Source organism: Bradysia coprophila, unplaced genomic scaffold, assembly GCF_014529535.1.
Source record: "Bradysia coprophila strain Holo2 unplaced genomic scaffold, BU_Bcop_v1 contig_350, whole genome shotgun sequence".
NCBI classification, from domain to species: Eukaryota; Metazoa; Arthropoda; class Insecta; order Diptera; family Sciaridae; genus Bradysia; species Bradysia coprophila.
Genome location: NW_023503608.1, coordinates 11698810 through 11719278, shown reverse-complemented (window position 1 = coordinate 11719278; position 20469 = coordinate 11698810). Strand labels below are relative to the sequence as shown.

The 20469-nt window shown below is 35.8% G+C and overlaps 1 protein-coding gene across 1 annotated transcript; it reads left to right on the top strand.

The window, feature by feature from the left end:
• The first annotated feature begins 12573 nt into the window (after positions 1-12573).
• LOC119081019 (UV excision repair protein RAD23 homolog A) lies at positions 12574-19900 on the top strand. The gene is made up of 6 exons (XM_037189701.1): positions 12574-12897; positions 13124-13202; positions 17556-17775; positions 17846-18323; positions 18395-18667; positions 19421-19900. The coding sequence occupies exons 1-6, from the start codon at positions 12832-12834 to the stop codon at positions 19529-19531; spliced, it is 1227 nt and encodes a 408-aa protein (XP_037045596.1). The 5' UTR covers positions 12574-12831; the 3' UTR covers positions 19532-19900.
• The last annotated feature ends 569 nt before the right edge of the window (positions 19901-20469 follow it).

The window sequence follows — 20469 nt, the reverse complement described above, 5'->3', positions numbered from 1 at the left end:
CTTACAGTTTTGTACAAAAAAGGAAGTCCCCCGGTACTTACTAAATTTACAAAACCTTCAATCGTGAATAAAATTTGAATGGTAATAAACGACCGATAAATTAATTTAATTTTTTTTTGTCGTTTCTTCACTTTTGTCGATTTTTTTCGACGATTCAGAAAGCGACAAAAGTGAAGAATTGACGAAACGTCTCTAAGTTACATTTCGTAGAAGGATGAATTCCCTAGGAACGAACAAAACGCCTTCTCGTTAAGTTTTGTAAAAGGATGAATTCACTAGGAACGAACACAACGCATTTGCATTACATTTCGTAGAAGGATGAATTCCCTAGAAGCGAACAAAACGCCTTCTCATTACATTTCGTTGAAGGATGGAGTCCCTAGGAACGAACCTCCTTTGCTTTATATTTCCAAAATCGACAAAGTGCGAAGGAAAGCCTTTTTTTACTGATTTACTGAAGAGGTGCCAGCGACAAGTACCACATTTCTATCGGTATTTTATTATTTTCTATCGGTAAAATTGAATTTTTCTATCGGTCGAATATATGTCCCATAAAATTATCACGACTCATGAGAATTACGGCCCTCGTTTCGCTCTGGCCGCAAACTTCACACTCGTATGGGAGTTGTAAAATATTTTGTTTGATTGTTGGAATAATGAATTTAAAAAAAATATTCAGAAATTAGTTGAGAATGACTTATCTTATATTGCCTACAAAGAATGATGGTTACATTTAACATAAAATTGCCTACACTTTTCAATCATAGTGTGCTCTTGTGATCATATTCTTTATTTCTTGCGATCATTTTCGTTATTTCTTGCGATCATTTTCGTTATTTTTTGCGATCAAATTCTTTATTTTTGGGGATCAAATTTTATTTTTCGGATGGTAACTGGTACATGGGATCACTTCTTATTTTTGGTCTGTAGAATCTTATTTTGTTGTGATAATTTTGAAAAAGTGTCAGCGATCAGTTTCTTTTTTCCAGTGGTCAGTTAATAATTTCAAGTAATCAAATCTTATTTTTAGAATTATCAATATAAATTCTTCCCTTTCAATATTGCTTACTTTAACTTTCGATATACTTCATCGACGGCATCACATAACTTTCAAACGATTTGACCAAAGTGTTGGTCGCTTTCAACCCATTTAACTGGTTATAGAAATAGAAAATGCTACAGCACACTTTGAAGATACCTGATGCTGTTCTCGAACAATCTATTACGACCTGAAGGCTTTATATAGTAATCATAGATTACCCTGAAAGTCAGTATGACAAAATTAAACGATGACCTCTACTGGAGTCCAGTGAATCTTGTCTTACGTCTTAATTAGCAAAATATTTAAAATATCAAAACGAATGAAGTAATAGATTTTGTACCTTAGATACTTTAAATAAAAGCCCGATGATTATCGATTCTACTGGTCTCTAGTGCGAGAAGAGAAACGTGGGACGCTGTTGGTACCATTATTACGTCTGCATTTTTCTCCAAACTAACATATTGTTGAGGTCAATAATTTTTCAAATGTTGATTTGCTACTTACTAAAGTTTATTCGACACACAAACGACCGTACATATTTATCAACTTAACAATTTACAGAACTTTACACAAATAATAACACGTTAACATAACATTCATTTTATTCCATGCCAGAACCTACCACCCAAAAACAGATAAGTCAACAAATAATCTATAAAGTTGCTATGCTGATTTGCAACTCTTATGGGCTGGGGTGGTCGAATTAGTATTTTTATACATAAAACTGGTAAGCAAAGTATATGACTGTGTTAAAGTTAGCAACGATGCTTTAGATCATCAACCAACAACAGTTCTGTTCATCCTATTTGCATAGTTACATCGTTTACGTGTACGAGCAGAGATAGGGGATGGATGGTTACGAGCTATGTTGGTATTATTAAATGTGGTGTTGCCTTGGGAAACATTTTATATCAAAATATATTTATACACAGAACGTAGAGAGTGGAGTGTGTAGGGAGTAGGTGGAGTACGTTTTACATAAATTGTCTGTGTAAATATTGAAAGACAAAAATAAAATAGAAATGCTTTTCCCTCAAAAATATGATGCTGCGATGCATAATCTTTTTTTTCTGATTTCGTTACGTTTTCAAAGTCTTTTGCTGTCTTTTATGGAACGTTTCAGTCTACAGAATGCTTTTATCTTACGGTGGAATAAATGCTATGTGAAAAGATATATTAGCGTTGATTCCAGGTATGCAGTCAGATATTCAGTTAATTCGTAATGAAAGGCATCGGTTATCGATAGTGATAACAAAAAAGCGATGAGCGTTGGCTATAGTCTTACAGAAAAAGTGTTCGTTTTAGGAAAAGATTAAGTATCAAACTGTTGGAAATACTTAAGTCAAAAGAAGTAACAGACTCTAGTCACTAGAGTCTAGTGCTCTATTTCATAATTTCTTTGGCATATGAAATGAAAAACCCATCTCTTGAATAACAAGAAAAAATGCGAAGTCATACTGAAATTCAAATTATCTGTTGTTTAAGACGTAAGGTCCTAGTGAAACGTCTCTATAAATCATCTCTTAAAAAAACCTTTATTAACTTTATCTGAATATCATAACCATTCTTTTCTCTATCTACATTAAAAGAACGAACTTATTCCTTAGTTACTTTAAAAATACTGCTTATTACTCGGCTTATTACTAACCGATATGCATTTTATTTAAACAAGGGGGAAAATCTACATTGCTGTTGGAATAGATATATTAGCGGAGATTAACTTCTTTTGTTAGAATACCACCATGGCTTTTCTTATGTACGAAATAACATATTTGTAATTTTTTAGATCAAAGACATTTATTCCATATCTAACAATTGATTTTCATCACTTAGAAATAGCAACTGTATCACGACACGATTTAATAAATAGATATGTTCCTCCTTGACGATATGCACGTATTTGTATGTATGATGGTACACTGTTAAAACAACATACGTCAGGTATGTATGAAGAGAAGAGAAGCTGTCGGCCAGCCATTTTATATATACCTGACGTGTGTTGTTTTATCAGTGTAACGTCGATGAATGAACAGCATAAATGGGGAATTGAAGTCTCGACAAATTCGCCGCATATTATTCTTTAAAAAAATGGTTTTATAGTTTATTCTAGTCACTGTTATTTTTTAGTAGTAGTAGAAGTAGTAGCCTTTGGAAAAACAAGTCGTCAAAATCTTTGCTCCGCAAAATTTTTGAACAAAATTTTAACATCAAAGTAGAATTTAGCCTAAAGTGATAAATCAACTTTGGATATTTTGCATTTGGGAATCGTCTTGGATTATGCCAATGAAAAGCGAAATTGACCGGATCACAATGAAATTGGGCAGGCATTTATCAGAAGCGAAGATGGGATTTTCCGGCCTACGGTCGTTTCAATGATTTCTTTCACATTAAACATTTTCAAATCTGGTAGAGAAGAAATGGGTGCGTTAATTTACCACGAAGATATTAAGATGAATTTTCAAGATTATTTGTGGTGCCCTATCAAAACTTTTAACATTGACCGTGTTGGTTAAATTTCAATTTCTTCAGCCAATAAAGTCATTAGATACAAAAAAAATTTAGACTATATCTCCTTATAATAAGCCCTGACCCAATGAATTGAAGTTGAAGGAAAGCTCGCGACTGTATTTTTCCCGATGAATAAACTCCAACTGTATTTTAAAAACCCTAAAAATGGTTAATCGCCAAATCCTAGCTACCAAATTCAAGCTAGATTAAAATGATTCGAGATGATAGGAGATGAAATTTACATTAAAAAAATATTCTAACATCTAACATCATCTAACATCTCCAAGCATCTCTGGGTACCAATAGTAGCCATTGGGTTGTGACTGCAGAATAAGAGAAGTATTTTCAAAACACGTGCCTAAGTAGACATTTTGAACAAAATCTATAATATAAAGTTTAATGTTTGTTTGTTGGTTTGGGTTGGTTTGTCTCTCTATAGGAGCCCAGACAGATACATGGTTTGAAAGGTCTTTGCCAGTAGACCTCAAAACAGTCCTCGCACGTTCTCTAGCCACACCTGGTTGCTGGTTGAACATCTCCGAAGTTGGTAAAATGGTGATTTTTATCCGAATTTTTTGGCCGTCATAAACGATCGTCCCGGGCGAGAGTTGGCTCGTTGGAAAGCTGAGTTCAAGTAGTTTCGGGTCATGCCTAGTTTAATTTAATTCATTGATATATGTTTGCAGAAATCTGCAAGAAAAATTTTCAAAATCTGTGTGAACTTTAGACAGGTCTGGGCTGGTACTGATGACGCTTAATGGGAACCTAACATGCTAGTCGTAACATACATTGTCTAAGCTTTCCATTGATACCCCATTTGCAGTGCTGGTGATTGCTGGCGAGTTTTACGAGTAGCGGTTGTGCTAACATAAAATTCTGTTATGTCGGCAATCACCAGCACTGCAAATGGGGTATCAATGGAAAGCTTAGACAATGTATGTTACGACTAGCATGTTAGGTTCCCATTAGGCGTCATCAGTACCAGCCCAGACCTGTCTAAAGTTCACACAGATTTTGAAAATTTTTCTTGCAGATTTTTGCAAACATATATCAATGAATTAAATTAAACTAGGCATGACCCGAAGCTACTTGAACTCAGCTTTCCAACGAGCCCACTCTCGCCCGGGACGATCGTTTATAACGGCCAAAAAATTCGGATAAAAATCACCATTTTACCAACTTCGGAGATGTTCAACCAGCAACCAGGTGTGGCTAGAGACCGTGTGAGGCCTGTTTTGAGGTCTACTGGCAAAGACCTTTCAAACCATGTATATACCAATCCCAGGCGAAATGGGTCCGATTTTGGTAGGCGGCTTTTCAAAAGAATCCCTCTGATAATTTTATTTTGACGCGTGAAATTATTTCTGAAAGAAAATTTTTATTTTTACGAGTAAAAATGTTTTTTTGTGGAAAATTTATTTTTGATGCGTGGAAAAATTTTATAGAAAATATTTAGGATATTTTATTCGACCGATAGAAAAATTCAATTTTACCGATTACAGATTGACAACGAAGTTTACGTGAGTTCCACCACCTGCACCAATTTTTGTTTTTTGAAAATGATGTGGAATATCTTAGCACAACTCAAGATTTTGTTGAGTTGAGTTGAGATTGAGGCCGTAAATGCGTTTGGTTCTTTCCTAGGGAATTCATCCTTTACGTAACGTAATATTTTATCATTAAAATAATCCCGAGCAAAGCCGGGTACTACACTAGTATGTTATAATTGTCAACCCAAGGAAAATGTGTTATAATTGTCAACCCAAGGAAAGTGTGTTATAATTGTCAACCCAAAACACATCGTATGTGCAAAATTCCAGATAAATTGCTATCAATTTATACCTTACTGGCATAGACGCCACGCACACCATTAGGGTTATCGAATCTCAGTTACGAATAAACATTTTCAACTCATTGATGAATATTTCACCAAGGTAAAAAAAAGTAGGAAATTTCATTTTGAGGGTTTGAGGCCAGAGCGTAGCGAGGGCAACAAGTTACACGAGAAGATGAAATTTCCTACTTTTTTCCCTTGGTGAACAACACAACGTTTTATAAAGTACTTCGCACTCGATGTCATAAATAACTATTTTTTCATCAGATGAGGTTACATTATTAGTTGTTGATGACGATGACAGATGACACAGCCCGTCCAAATGCATATAAACATCAACAATTCAATTCAAAACCACCTTACAACATAATTAATTTATATGCATACGTAGCTGACAAAAGGGATAAAGGAAATATTATTTTACTAATCTCCCTCTCAAACTCACATAGAATAATAAACTTATTGTGTCATCGATGGGTTGAGTCGGTTGTGCCTAAAATTGGATTGTACACTGTAACACACTGTGAACGAATGAATTTAGATAATGGTAATAGGTATTTAAGAATGGTTTGCATAATAAACATTTACGAGACGACATACATTTCCCCGTTCTGGGAATTGAATAATTTTTGTTCTTTTTCGTGAATATATCACATGGTGCCCAATTTTCGATTGACGGTAACGTAATATGCTTTCAACAGCATAACAATTGGAATTTAATTGATTTACATTTCGATAAATTGACGATGATGGTTTCAACACTATGTAGTATATAAATTCTGCAACATTCTCGATTGTTTAGCTGGACAGGTTAATTAATTTAAGGCATATCAGGCAGTATTGACTAGTGACATGGTCTTCACTAATTGAAACTGCAATACAAATAATTGAAGGGAATGTTAGCAAATGACCTCCAGGTCTGGCGTTCAATCATTTCTACAAAAATTGTAAGAAAAAAAAACAAAATCCCCCCAAGTTAATATCAAAGGACCAAACAGTCAAACCAATTAAAATCGCTATTTCAATCGTTGCGATAATTTCCTGTAAAATCGGAATCATCAAAACAATTTTGAATTTCTTTCGTTTAACGAGGCCAGTTTTCTGATGTAACGGAAATATTAAACTATTCATTATTTCGGCACATATCCCTTACTTCCTACTGTAACATCGCTCGTCATAAAGCTAAAGCCCGCAATTAGAACTCCATTCAGTTGTTGACTAAACAAATTCAAATAAATTGCAGGAGAATGCGCTAATATATTGATGCTTTCACTGTGGGTCTTCATTATTATACTCTCGATGAACAAACATATGAATGCCCCACTATATATTGTACACAGCGACTCGAAAACTAATTCGATCATTCTGGTTGGGCAGATAATCAAAAAAACAACATACAAAATGTATCGTAACACAAAACACACAAAATGTGATTGTAATACAATTTCACGTCGAGTATTTTTTTTTGTTCCATTTCTATTTTCTGTTGTGACACATTGTGTGTATTATCGAATACGATTTAACAACTCTATTATATTGTTATAATGGGTGTCGTTCGATTTTCTATGTTAATTCATTCGTTCTTCATTGCGATCGATCAGGGTAACGGATTTACTTCATTTTAGGTGGGGAGTTGAATTGAATTTAAATTTTTCGTTAAATGCCGAAAAGGCCGATGTGTTCGTAGTTTTACAAAATTCTGCTTATTAGGTTGTTGCCTATTTTTTATTGATGGATCAATTACAATAAGCAGTTCGCATTCGTCTCATGTATCACAATCATAATGGCAATATGATAGGAATGGGATAGACTCAAGGATAGTCAACTACCGTGGTATTGCTTTGCTTAACACGGCGTACAAGGTTTTTGCTCGAGTGCTATTCGTTAGACTAAATCCACGGGCTGAGGCAGTCATTGGAGATTATCAAGGCGGATTCAGACGAGATCGCTCAACAACTGACCAAATATTCAACCTGCAAAAAGGCAGGGAATTTCAAGTCCGGACTTACCATCTTTTCATCGACTTCAAGCAAGCCTACGATAGGACCAAGCGTAGGGAATTGTATGTTGCGATGAAGGAGCTGGGCTTCGAAACAAAACTGATTCGTCTTGTGAAAGCGACATTGGAGGGCACCAGATGTGGGAAGGGAAGGGAAGGGCTGAAACAGGGCGACGCACTGTCTTGCCTGCTCTTCAATTTGGCTTTGGAAATCGCAATGAGACGTGCTGGTATCCAAACCAACAAAACACTGGTGAATGGATCAGTTCAAGTTCTGGGCTTTGCAGATGACTTGGATCTTGCCAGTCGTACACATGCAGCAGCGGTAGACACTTTCACAAATCTGAAAATCCAAGCGGAGAGAATGGGTTTGATGATCAACGAATCGAAAACCAAGTACATGAAGGCCGAGCCCAATACGGTTGCCAATCAACAAGGGGACGTGATAAGCATTGGAGAGTACAACCTCGAGGTAGTCGAAGAATTCATCTACCTTGGAGCGCTGATTCGTTCGGATGGCGATAATACACCTGAAATCCAAAGACGAATCATGGCGGCAAGCAGATGCTATTACGGTCTAATCAAACATTTACGCTCAAAGTTGATATCGAAGAAAACGAAGTGCCAAGTTTACAAAACGCTCATTCGTCCAGTTCTGATCTATGGATGCGAATCTTGGACGGTGAAGAGAAGTGATGAACAGTTGCTCCTAACGTTCGAGCGTAAGGTCCTTCGTACTATTTTCGGAGCGATGCGTGAAGGCGAAAGGTGGCGGCGACGATACAACTTTGAATTGAAACGTGATTTTGGCGAGCCGGATATTGTGGCAGTGGTGAAAGTACAACGGTTGAGGTGGGCAGGGCATGTAGCACGCATGGACAGGAACAGAGCCCCCTCAATGTTATTCCGAAATGATCCAGAAGGGCGAAGAGGAGTAGGACGCCCTAAAATGCGATGGATAGATGGCGTCGAATCAGATCTTCGGGCGCTGGGAATAAGAGGTTGGCAAAGTGCAGCGAATGACCGGGCACGCTGGAACCGGATTCTCGACCAGGCCAAGGCCCACAAGTGGCTGTAGCGCCGGTAAAGTAAAAGTAAAGTAAGTAGTCAATCCAAGATGTCGAAGGATGTATTGTCACTCTGCTATGCAAAACAATTAAAGTGCAACACTGGATTCACCAGTATAATTTTCCATTCATTCATTCTGTGAACACAAAAACGGTCCGTCTCCCCGACTGTAATATTATTGTTTCACTTACCATTTTAACAATAGCAAGCAAATCAATGAATGTTGATGTGTGTGGTGATGCATATTATTTTGATTATTTCAATGTGAAGTGTTTTTACGATCTAATTGAAACATATTGAATGTAACGCTTTCTTTCCATGACTGTAATTGGTGGTCTGGTTGGAGTTGTTGGTAATGCATCAATTGAAACATTGTTGAATTTACTTTTCAAATCATGTCTTGTGTTTTTGATGGTACAATCTTAAACATTACAAACTTCACTTTATGAGGTTTGCTGTGTGGTTCGTAAAAAAAACGTACACACAACAGACCAAAGAAAAATACCTCTTTACGCCCATGTAAATGTATACAAACGTATTACGAATTCAGAAAACGTTTACACAAAATTTAACGTAACATTTACGTCAATTTTCATGCTATTGGTCTCAGTCTCAAACCAATCGATACAAACTTATTTTGATAAGCATGAATTTATGGTCAAAATTAGGTTTAAGTTGTGGTATTAATGCAATGGTGATCAATTTATCAGATAATTCTGGCATATCAATTTCATTTCGAGAGGCGGCTCAAGAGAACATAGTATAAAGGGTGCACTAATACGGCCATATACAAACTTGGAGTGAACGAAAGTCATTCCTAATATTTCTATATATCGCAATGGCACGTTGCACGTGGAAAAAAACGAGTTGGAAATCCTGTGATTCCCCCTCGGTATAAAAGATACCAAAAGAACACTATTGTTAGCTGACTATCTTTTCCGCTGCGAAATTTCATGTCGGCCGTAATTGTTTTCTTCATCATCAAATCTCCTGACGATTTCCATGAAAGTATTTTGCTTACATTAGATGGCCAAGTACAATATTACAGGGAATGTGAAATCTTTGTAGGTATTGTATTGCACTCTGCAATATTTTCTTTTCTTACTTCTTGATACAGCAAAAGACCTAGTCACACTAAATTTTTTTTAAAGAGTTATCATGTACTTTCTATGGCTTTACCTAGCCTGTCACATACTGCTATTCATCTGTTATCGATAACGACGCCAAAAATAATGACAAGATCTGTGTAAAATGCATGTTAAAAAAATTGAAGTACGAGATTTGAAATCAACCGATTAGAAATACTTTGATTGATAGAAGTAAATAGCCTCAATACAAACAACACACACTCTACGGATAATAGCGACAGAGTCGAAATTTTGCTTGATTTTTGCAAGTGGTTCTAGGTGGTTCCCGTGGTCCAATTGAAAAGTGATGTATGGAAGGTGCCCCTTTTTTTTGATAATGAACAAGTCGTCCATACATCATTTTGTCCAAAAACTTCAAAATTAGCCGATATAATTTTGGGTCATTTGGACTCTGCCGCTATTATCCGTACAGTGTGTGTTGTTCGTATTGAGGCTATTTAGATAGAAGTAATAGATCCGATACTGGTCATATGCTTGTTGTCTTTAACTGGTTAATAGATATTGTAGCTCAGTTCTGATAGTTCTTCTTATTTTCTTTTCGTCTTTTCGGTCTTCCAAAAATGAAAATATAGACCCAAATAGATGATGTGAACTTTTCTTTCTACTAGTCCAGATAGGAGGAGATAGATAACAGATAACTAACAATTTCTAACAAGGTAATCTCGCGGGCAGTTTATTCCACCAAAGTCAAAAAGGCCAATAAAACACATCATTACCCATATACGGTTCTATATATACAATACAAGTATGTTGTCTATATCTGATGCTCAGCCCATGAGCCACCCTTAACATTAAAAATGTATGATATGATGAAATTGATTTCATTTATACGGCTTAGTGGTGTTTCTTTTGTGCTGTGTGATGTATTATGTGGTTCATGTGCTACATTCGTTCGTATACAAAAGGTTGCAAGTATTTATAGAGATAATCTTTTGGTCCTTGGGGATAGTCATTATACGAGACGAAGCCATCCCCGTCTATGAATTATACATTTCTGGTTGTGTTGGAAATTTAATTTTGGCGAAAAGGATCTGTTTGAACATAAATCGGCTTCTAACTTCTAATCCTTTTCATGTGTTTAACGAATTCATAATAAAGAGCTGTAAAGCGTTGATTGTGTTTGGATGCGTGTTTTACAAATAATATAAAGATTATTATCAAATTTTCTTTTCATATCAACGACGTTGATTCAACGTCGTCAGTTCTATTCAGTTTGAAGGGTTTCATTATAAACCACGAATACATGAAGGTCACCTTAATATGAACATATAAGATTTTAGCCTTCCATTTTAACTTTTACCAGTCTAGAAACAGTGTGTATAAGCGTTTCGGCGACAATTTACTGGATCGATTTTCCCGTCGGTCGGCATGGCGTATACAGTACAGTAAGCAAATAATGGAAGATCGAAGTTTTCACAATTTTATCGACGTAAAACCAGTGCCCATCGGGGAAAGACACTTGAAATCTACGAAAATCCAATAAATTCAAATTTTTTATATAAAAATGCAAAAGGCCCGAGGTCTTAGTATCGCGGGTATGCCTATAAGATGAGCCAATTTTTTACAAACTAGGTAAAAAATTAACACACCCCAAAATGAAGGCAGTACGAGTGCCGAAACAGAAATATCAAAACGAGGGCGGTCAGAAAAATACAAGTTTTTGATCACTGTAGTAAGTAAATATCTTGCAATTTTATATTTCTAGTTGGAAACCTGCTTATAAGACCTTAAATGTTTCTTGGTACCTATTTGTGGTAAAATATTTTGCGGAGGTTCATTTCGGGTAAAATTACTATTTCCAAAATTAATTTTGTAAATTTTAGAGGCAAATCATAATAGTTAGATAATAGATGAGAAAATAGGCAATTCCAACAAGAGCGATGTTCGACGGCAGCAATTTTGCTCGAGCTGGAATTTCCTATTTTCTTCCAGAGGTGAACACAACGTTTTTCGTGCGTGCATGTTGTCCACCAATTTTGACAAATGCGTCACTGATTTTTTTTGTAATAGAGTTGCCGTGCCGCGTTTTTTTTTAAAGCAATATCGATGTCACACGAAAAAGACAAGTTTTAAACATTTTTTCATTTTTGCACACCATAATAACGGAGCAACACAAAAAAAACACGTCACAATCACAAGTTATCCATTTTCAAACACCGAAATGGTAACAGTAGACGTAATATTTTCAACCAACGCACTCCAAGCAAAAGTGCTATTAATGACAGCTGCCAAATAGAGTACTATTTTGTATGAAATTTTTTCCTCACTCTTTTTACAGTGTAAAATTTTGTAAGGAGCACTGTCAAGTTACGGTACCCTATTTAGAGTACCACATTTGCTTGAAGTGCGTTGTTTCAACACAAAAAATGACATCGCTGCTCATACTTCATTTAATTTATTTTTAAACGTGTAAAAATTTCTATGCCAGAATACACTGTACAGTTTTATCACCTTAATTTTCCTAGTTTGGTTTGCTAGAGTTGGTATTGGCTTTGCCGTTTTTCTCCACGAACAAACAACAAAGTGACAAATCGAATGACAAAACCATTTTCTCCACACGTCAAGAAATAGTTATTTACGTATCTGTTGTGGACGGTATAGGCAATTTTAGACAAGTGCCTAAAATAAACCGTCCACAACAGATGCGTACACAACTTTTCATGCTGAGGGACTAAATTATACGAGAAAAATTCCGTAATTTAGGCCAATACATAAAATTTATTAGAAGAAATTTTATTCGAAAACCATTTGGGAAACACAAAGAAACTGTTTCCATATTTTGTTTAATCGTAACATCTAGTAAGATTAACAATTGAGTTTGTAAAATATAAACGTAAAATCATACGAGTCCAATCAGTTCAAACTTGCATATCTCTTGGACAACATTTTTTTTTAAACATTCGCGCCATTTTATTTTGTAATAGACGTGTATTCGAAATTAGCACCACGCTGCAGCAGCAGATGTAGGTGATGTAGCACCAATTTGATTATCGAAAAATGGCGGCTCCGAATATCCAGATCTACCAACTTAACATAAAATTCAGCAACATCATTGCTTGTTCAAACTAAATCGAAATTATTTTGAAAAAAGAAGATATCGCGGAGTGCAAATCAATAACTTTTTTTTTACATTTTTATTGCGAACCTAGCACATAGGTGCACCTTACAACCGTGTGATTGTTTTTTTTATCATTTGTAAATAAGTGCGTAGAGTTGTGAAAGGGTAGTGACAATGCAAATTACCATTAAGAATCTGCAACAACAGACTTTTGTAATTGATTTCGACCCGGTAAACACGGTGAGCACAAATCAGTTAGATTATTATTTATTCCAACAATCCGTTCTGCAAAGAAATTTTATTGTGTGAATTGATGTGCATTACACCGCTATGAAGTGCATTTTGTGGATGATTAAATGATTATGCGTATAAGAAGCTTTTACTCGTTCCAACACTACACTTCCATAATATGAAAATACTCAATGAATGATTTGACAAAATCAATTTTTTTAAATTTTAATTGCAGGTACTGCAGTTGAAACAAAAGATTGAAACTGAACGAGGAAAGGAATATGCTGTGGAACAACAGAAATTGATATACGCTGGTAAGTTGATATCGGCGTTGACAATTAATTTTTCAAGTGATGGCTGATAATTGTGTGACATAACCTAAGTTTTAATGGTTTTAATGAAAAGATTTAATTTATTTTACCGTGATCAATGGTTATCTTCAGAAGTTGTCGAAGTTCACAAAAACCTCGAAATTCGTCGCATATTTCAATGAAACGTAGATGACAGCGGAATTCAGATAAAATTTGAACAAAGAAATTTTAGGTTTTCGTTTCTACTCGGTAAAATCGAATCGAATTGACTCAATGAACTCTTTATTTTACTAAAAATATTCGTCACTCGTACGTTTCTCAGCAATCCTTTATTGAGCTTGGCAAATTTTTTTGGGCTCATCAGGGAGAATTTTTTTTGAAAAATTTTCAACAATTTTGTTGTGACATTTTTCTGGCGAAGCATGTGAATGGGGCAGTCATCGCTTCAACAACGAGACAATCACTAGCATCCTTACCTATATGTTCTTAGATTTAAATTCAGTTTTTGCCTTGAATTGACGTTAGATTCGGTTAACTGCGGTTACTGAATAAAATCACAAAATCTTTCACATTTGCTTTGCCATTGCACTGATTCCAGCATTAGCACAGAAAATTAGCATAAACATAAAAAGTATTTAGTATCATAATTGTTTTTGCATTTCTTTCGGACAGACAAAACACAAATGTTCACGAATGTATGTAATAAAAATTTGGAGCCTTTTTTATGTCTGGTATATTACTGTTAATGCTAGAATCAGTGCTATATTTGTTCTTGTTCTTGGAAACCCATAGAATCAGTGCTATGACCTAGCCTTTGATACAAAATCTCGCACTTCATTTGTTTTAACTTTCATTTTAATAAATAAGACCACATTAATGTACCTTGAACTGAATTATGTGAGGTATCATTGGAAAAGTAATTTTATGTACTTTCGAGCCAAATATGGTCTATGGTATATGTGGTTTGGATGCATATGCATTTGCGATGAAATATGGGCAATTAAACATTTCAACTACTTTTTCGTAGATGCATCTAAACCACATAAGACCCTATTTGTCCCAAAAGTACATAAAATTACCTTTCAAATGATACCCCACACGACCATATACGTTTTGTGTACCTCGAGAAAATTCTGTTGAAACAGTGTAAGTCTTCGGTTGATAACTTTAACTGCACATATTCCACATATGTGGATGAATTTTAAAACCAATAAGTCCCTATTCGGCTCAATAGTACATGTAATTGCCTTCCTAATGACCCTGTACGACCCGTGGACACATTTTTGTAAGAAAAGTGCAAGTTTTCGGTTTTTGATGACCTCTCGCTAGCCACACAAGCTTCGAAGAATTTTTTTGAAAGCGGTTTTGGTTTCTAGGGTTGAAGTCCTTTCTAGGTACATAAAAAAAAATTCACTGGAAAATGCGTCCGATTTCGGTAGGCTGTTTTTCAAAAGAATCCCTCGCTGTGAATGGTGCAATGGTGTGGTAAGAAAGTCATCTGAAATGAATTTTAAGCGATTTCCAGTCATTCACCACATAACATTAATTAACCATCTAGCGCCAAATATTACATATTATGTTACCAACGACGCGTCGCAACGGTGTGAAAAATATTGACCTCTAGTTACCGTTGTCCAAATTAAAACAAATGAAGTAAATGTCGTGATAATTGATTTTAATCTCGATTTTTAACGAAACAGTCTCTGTCCAAATGGTGGATGTTAATATTGAATTAGAAAAAGAAAAAATCTTCAATAGTCTCATCCAACAGAAATAATGGATTTTATTGCAGAAGATTTTACAAACTTTTATGATCCCAATTTCCATCGTTCTATCCGTAAACTAATTTTAAAAATCCGATTACAAACAAAATAAATGCAATAATCCACCATCCAGGCGTATCGGGCTCTTCAGCTCTTGGCTCAGCCAAATCGTACTCAGCCAAATCGTAATCACGCAAATCGATATGTTCTTTTTGAACATCGCGTATGCTTGGCGTAGCAGCGAATTGTGCAAAATGAAACCGAATGCATCCCGGATTGTGTTCGTAGATGCTGTATTTTATATCATTGTCCTTTGCAAACTGCATTACGCTCGGTTTCAATTTAGCTCCACCTTTACTATGATGCCCTTGGCCAACAATCACATCCAATTGTCTCATACGGTTATTAAGTGCATAGATGACACGATCTTCCAACCGTTCTATCGCTTCTCGAACAAATAATCCGTGGAGATCGATTTCGGTCAAAGGTCGGTTTTCGTTCATTTGAATGAATATCGCATTTGCGGCGGATTTGTTAGCAATGTCACATTTTTGTCCGCAATATTTACCGTAAGTGGACATTTTTTTTGCTGTTAGTCCATCGCCTTGTTTATGTGCTTGTCGTGATATCTGAAATGCTTCGTCACGTTTGGCAGCCCAGTCCATTGCATCTTCTCGGTAATATTGCCAAATTTCGTCATCCATTTTAGTGCACCAAACTTTATGTTATTTACTTGGTGTTACGTCAACTTTAGTTTAATTTAACTTAAAAGCAACTTAAACTTCGCACAAACATTTATGTTAATCAACAGCTGAATGGAATGTGTATGAACTAGCCTGACGAGTTCTCTTATCTTGTCGTCATTACACTATAAGTCATCGGTGTGTGTCTCACCCTTGTATCGAATATACTTACACCAATAGCACTAAATGGCTTTTACGTACAAATTGGCAACAACGTTTTTTGTTTGTATTGGTGCGGGTAAAACATAAAAAGTTATTTCCTGACACTCATAAAACATTACCACTGAGACATCGTCTGTTGATCTTTTTCTATACAAATTGTTGAAGAAACGACGTTGAGATCGGCAAATTTCTTTTGCTAGTCTAACCTGCAACCGATACTATGAAATTTGTATGAATTATCGGTTGCAGAAAGTATCTTTCGCACTAAATTTGAAATGTTGATATTTTTCAAAATTTAGTATAGAATAGCAGCATTTCATTTGCCTACCTATATCAAAACAGTTGTTAAAACTCAATGAAGTAAAGGATATTGAATCAATCTGTTGAAAATAATTGGTACGATAGACGCTAAATAATTTAATCGGTGATATACTCGCCGCTTGAACAGAATTATAAAAACCGACAATTTTAATCCAATTTATACTGCTCATTACACTCACGTACGTCTCGTAATGTGCTATATGTTTAGTACAAAATCTTTCTCTTCACTTCATTCAGCAAACGACTGACTATAATAAAATTTTGTCGGCTAGTCGTTGGTTGATTCTGATTAGAATTTGCTGCGATGAATGCTATAAAGGAAATCTTGAAAATATTTATTACTGCAATTTCATTTAGTACTCATGCAATCGCAACGATAACTGAAGTGAGACATGCATGGCACTAGCATTAAAAATCACTTTCGCAGGGCCTCGCAAGTAAAATATCTTACGTTTGTATGGGAATAGTAACTTTGCCTAGTGGGATTATAGCCCGAGCCGAAGGAAAACCTCCCAATCTTCAAAATGAAAAATTTCCAAACAGTGACGTTAAATACTCATGACGTCAGCACAGGCAAATTTTCAAAAAAAATATATTATCTAAAGAAAGTCAGTGGATCGGCTTTTGAATGATGCCAAATCCTCTACTTCATCAGTTTCAACATGATTTTTTTGATCAAAAAATTTGCGAATAAATGTAACATCATCGTCCTATTCAAATATTACTTTGTTTTCTTGGTTGGGTGTGGATAATAAAAGGTCAGCAACAAACATTATGTTAATTCACTTTAAACGTCCAATAGTTTTGATAAGTAAAATAAAATAGAACTGCGGCTTAGTAGCCATAAATACTCACTATAAGGTCGACGAATAGTATAAATGACTCACTGTAAATCAGATTTTGTTTTGTTATCGAATTCTCCAATTCTAAAACAAATTTAATTCGTCATAACACCTTCTATGGTCTAGTTTGTTTCGTGAGTAATTACGATTTTCCACGTTTTGTTCCACGCTCTACTTATTATGCAAAATGAAAATCTTGTTCCTTTGTTCGGAAGTTTTGAGCGTTTTGCTTGACAAATGGCAAGTGCTGTTATCATCTGGTATCATTAGATCTGTTACATCTTTTGTTCAAATTATGGTCTAGTGTAAACATGATCAGTGATCACAGACATCAACAATGTATTTATCAAATCTGGTGATTTGCTCTACTCCAAATTCTTTTATCAAATTGATGCAGAATCTTGTACTTCTTTTGATTTAACAAAAATCATGCTGTATAAGAGGACATTAGCCTCGAAGCGCTCGAAGCTTACTGTTGCCTTCTCTTTTGTCAACAGATGTAATAGTCGTTTTTTTATGTTTTAGGATTAATCTTAGCAGATGACAAAACTATTGAGTCATACAATGTTGACGAAAAGAAATTCATCGTAGTTATATTGAATAAATTGAAAAAAGACGATGGCACTGCTGGCAAAGTTTCAACGCCGGCTACTTCAACTACAACATCAAGCCCATCGTCTTCTACACCAGTAAAAACGAACAAGTCTGAAGCATCGACTGCCGATAGTAAGACAGAGCCAGATGAGTGAGTCCTGTTTTCAATATTATAAGCAAAAATCAAAAAAAAATATCCAAATTTCATTTATTCCACGTAGACCAGCAAAACGTGAAGGTGTTAAAGAATCGGAATCTGCTTCGCAAGGAGAAGCAGCGGCAGTGGCTGTGCCTCAAACTGCACAAGTTGCCGCAGAATCGGCACTGTTGATGGGTGACGACTATCAACAAATGATTGCAAACATTATGGAAATGGGATATTGTCGTGAAATGGTTGAACAAGCGCTCCGTGCCAGTTTCAATAATCCTGACCGTGCTGTCGAATATCTTCTAAGTGGAATACCGGACGGAAACTTTGATGAACACGAATTGGACCCGTCTGCGGTTGCAGCAGCAGCTGCAGAAGCGATCAGTGGTGAGCGCAACATTAGCGGAGGCGGTGGAGAAATTCGTGTACCTGCTAGTGGAGATTCGGACGGCGGTGATCCTTTGGCATTTCTACGTAGTCAACCACAATTTCATCAAATGCGCCAGTTGATTCACCAGAATCCGGAGTTTTTAAATGCCGTATTGCAACAGGTATACATAACCCTTCTCTCTTATTAACGTGAGCATGTCTAAGCATTTTCCCCTCGTGTTCATTCATACAGATTGGCCAAAACAATCCCGCGTTACTGCAATTAATATCGGAAAATCAGGAGTCATTTTTAAATATGTTAAACGAACAAAATGAAGGTCTAGACGACAATGAATCGAATAATGGATCAGCTCGTGGAGGCGAAGCCGGACGTCGCGTAAATCGAGAAGGTGGACAGGCAGTTGATGCTCCATTGGGCAGTGGTGCTGGAGGTGGTGCTGCACACGAGCCGTCGCTCGGTGCAACAATTCCATTAACGCCACAAGACCGACAGGCTATCGAAAGGGTAAATATTCTGAGCATTCGTTTTGTCGATTAGGCTAGAGTGTACTGTAAACTGTACAATGACCATTTGATTCTCGGTATTCCTTGAAATACCGAATTACCTTCACTTCACTGGTAGCTAGTAAAGTGAAAAGTTTAAAGATTTGGCTTTTCATTCTTCAAAACTTGTCAACTGACAAATCTCCTGGTCGTTATATACTCAAATACGGCAATATACGATGCTGTCATTATGATCTAGCAACTACTTGACATTTACTTACTAAAAGTCACCTAACTGTAACCAATGGTATTAGATGTGAGGAACTAGGTCTGCTTTTAAAATCAAAAGCAAATTCCTCGAAAAATGTTCGTCAACTTCGTTCTGTTGTGGTGATACTTTCGCCGTCTTGTCTTACTCACACCTCAACCAGACCTTTTACAGATGGGCATATCACCATTATGCTCAATATATTACTTATTCGGATTGGACAGATTGAAGTCGATAGATTTACCTTGCGTTTGGTATAATGGTCATCCTTTACCATGCTAATGCTCGGAGGTTTGACATGTCTGGATGTGAATCTGAAAAAATCTATTTAAATTGAGGACAGGTTTAGGTACTCTTGTAAGAAACCAAAGCCTCACCTGCAATTCAAAATATATCAAAACAACCTTGTCTTACTGAACCTGATTCGAGTCGTACATATCACTATAGAGAATGCTATGTCTGCCTATACATCCAATCGAACGAGTCTAATTAATTTGATTTTTTCAGCTTCAAGATCTTGGCTTTCCGGAACATTTGGTTTTGCAAGCATACTTTGCATGTGAAAAGAACGAGAATTTAGCGGCAAATTTCTTGTTATCACAAAACATGGACGATTAAAATTTCTTGTAACCCGCGTAGTAAACCGGATCGACTTAATACAGAAAAAATAATAATAATTACAATTAGAAGAAAACAACCAATTGGAACGGACATTTTGAAACAACAACAGCGCTAAAATAATAAACAAACGACAGAATTAATCTTATTTTAAGTAAACTTTTCACTTCGATTAGTTCTACTGTTCAATGTGTGAATGAAAACGAAAATGTTGTTATTGTGGGCTCTTACATTTTGTTAAAGAAAATTTTTATTTTCTTCAATCATCGGTCCTTCAACTTTGCTGTTTCCTATTTCATCCCCTCTTTTTTTATAATGTAAGTGTTCTTCATCTTCTATTCAAATAAAATTTAATTTCCTTTTATTTTACTCAATTTGTTTCCGTTATTTCTCCTTTCTCAACGATGGAAGCTTTGCTGTGTAACGGTGTGTCTTAATGTAGAAGACTTGCTATTACTATCGACAATTCCTTTTTAAAGCGGAATTATCTCGTCATTTGGAACCTTTTACCTTCATTCTGAAACCAATTCCGGTCAATCAAAGGCTCAGATATACATAAGAGCTCCACTCTTTATGGCCCATCTAACGTTAAAAAGTAAAAGTCGGAGAACAAACGTTTGTCGTACCGGAACCGGGTAATGAATAACATATATCATATGCATCACATCCTTAAAACCGTGGCCGTATTAATGAATGATATGGGCTACTAATTGGTGTGACAACCAAATTTTGCTCTTACATTCTAGGGACCCGTCTCAACTTTTGGTAAAAAAACGGATTGTAGCTGTAGCATACATTTTTTATAAAATTGTATTTGCAATAGCCGCAGCTCCAAATTTCTTATATTCTTCAATGGTATCAGTCCAGAGTATGCGATAATCATTTTTATTCATTAGCTTACGTCAAAATATATAAAGGGAAACACAAAAATTTCAAAG

Bases quoted from the DNA above. Each gene is read 5' to 3' on its own strand.
- LOC119081019 (XM_037189701.1), top strand. From the start codon at position 12,832: ATGCAAATTACCATTAAGAATCTGCAACAACAGACTTTTGTAATTGAT. The intron at 12,898-13,123 runs GTGAGCACAAAT...TTTTAATTGCAG, and splicing joins ATTTCGACCCGGTAAACACG to GTACTGCAGTTGAAACAAAA. The intron at 18,668-19,420 runs GTAAATATTCTG...TGATTTTTTCAG, and splicing joins ACCGACAGGCTATCGAAAGG to CTTCAAGATCTTGGCTTTCC.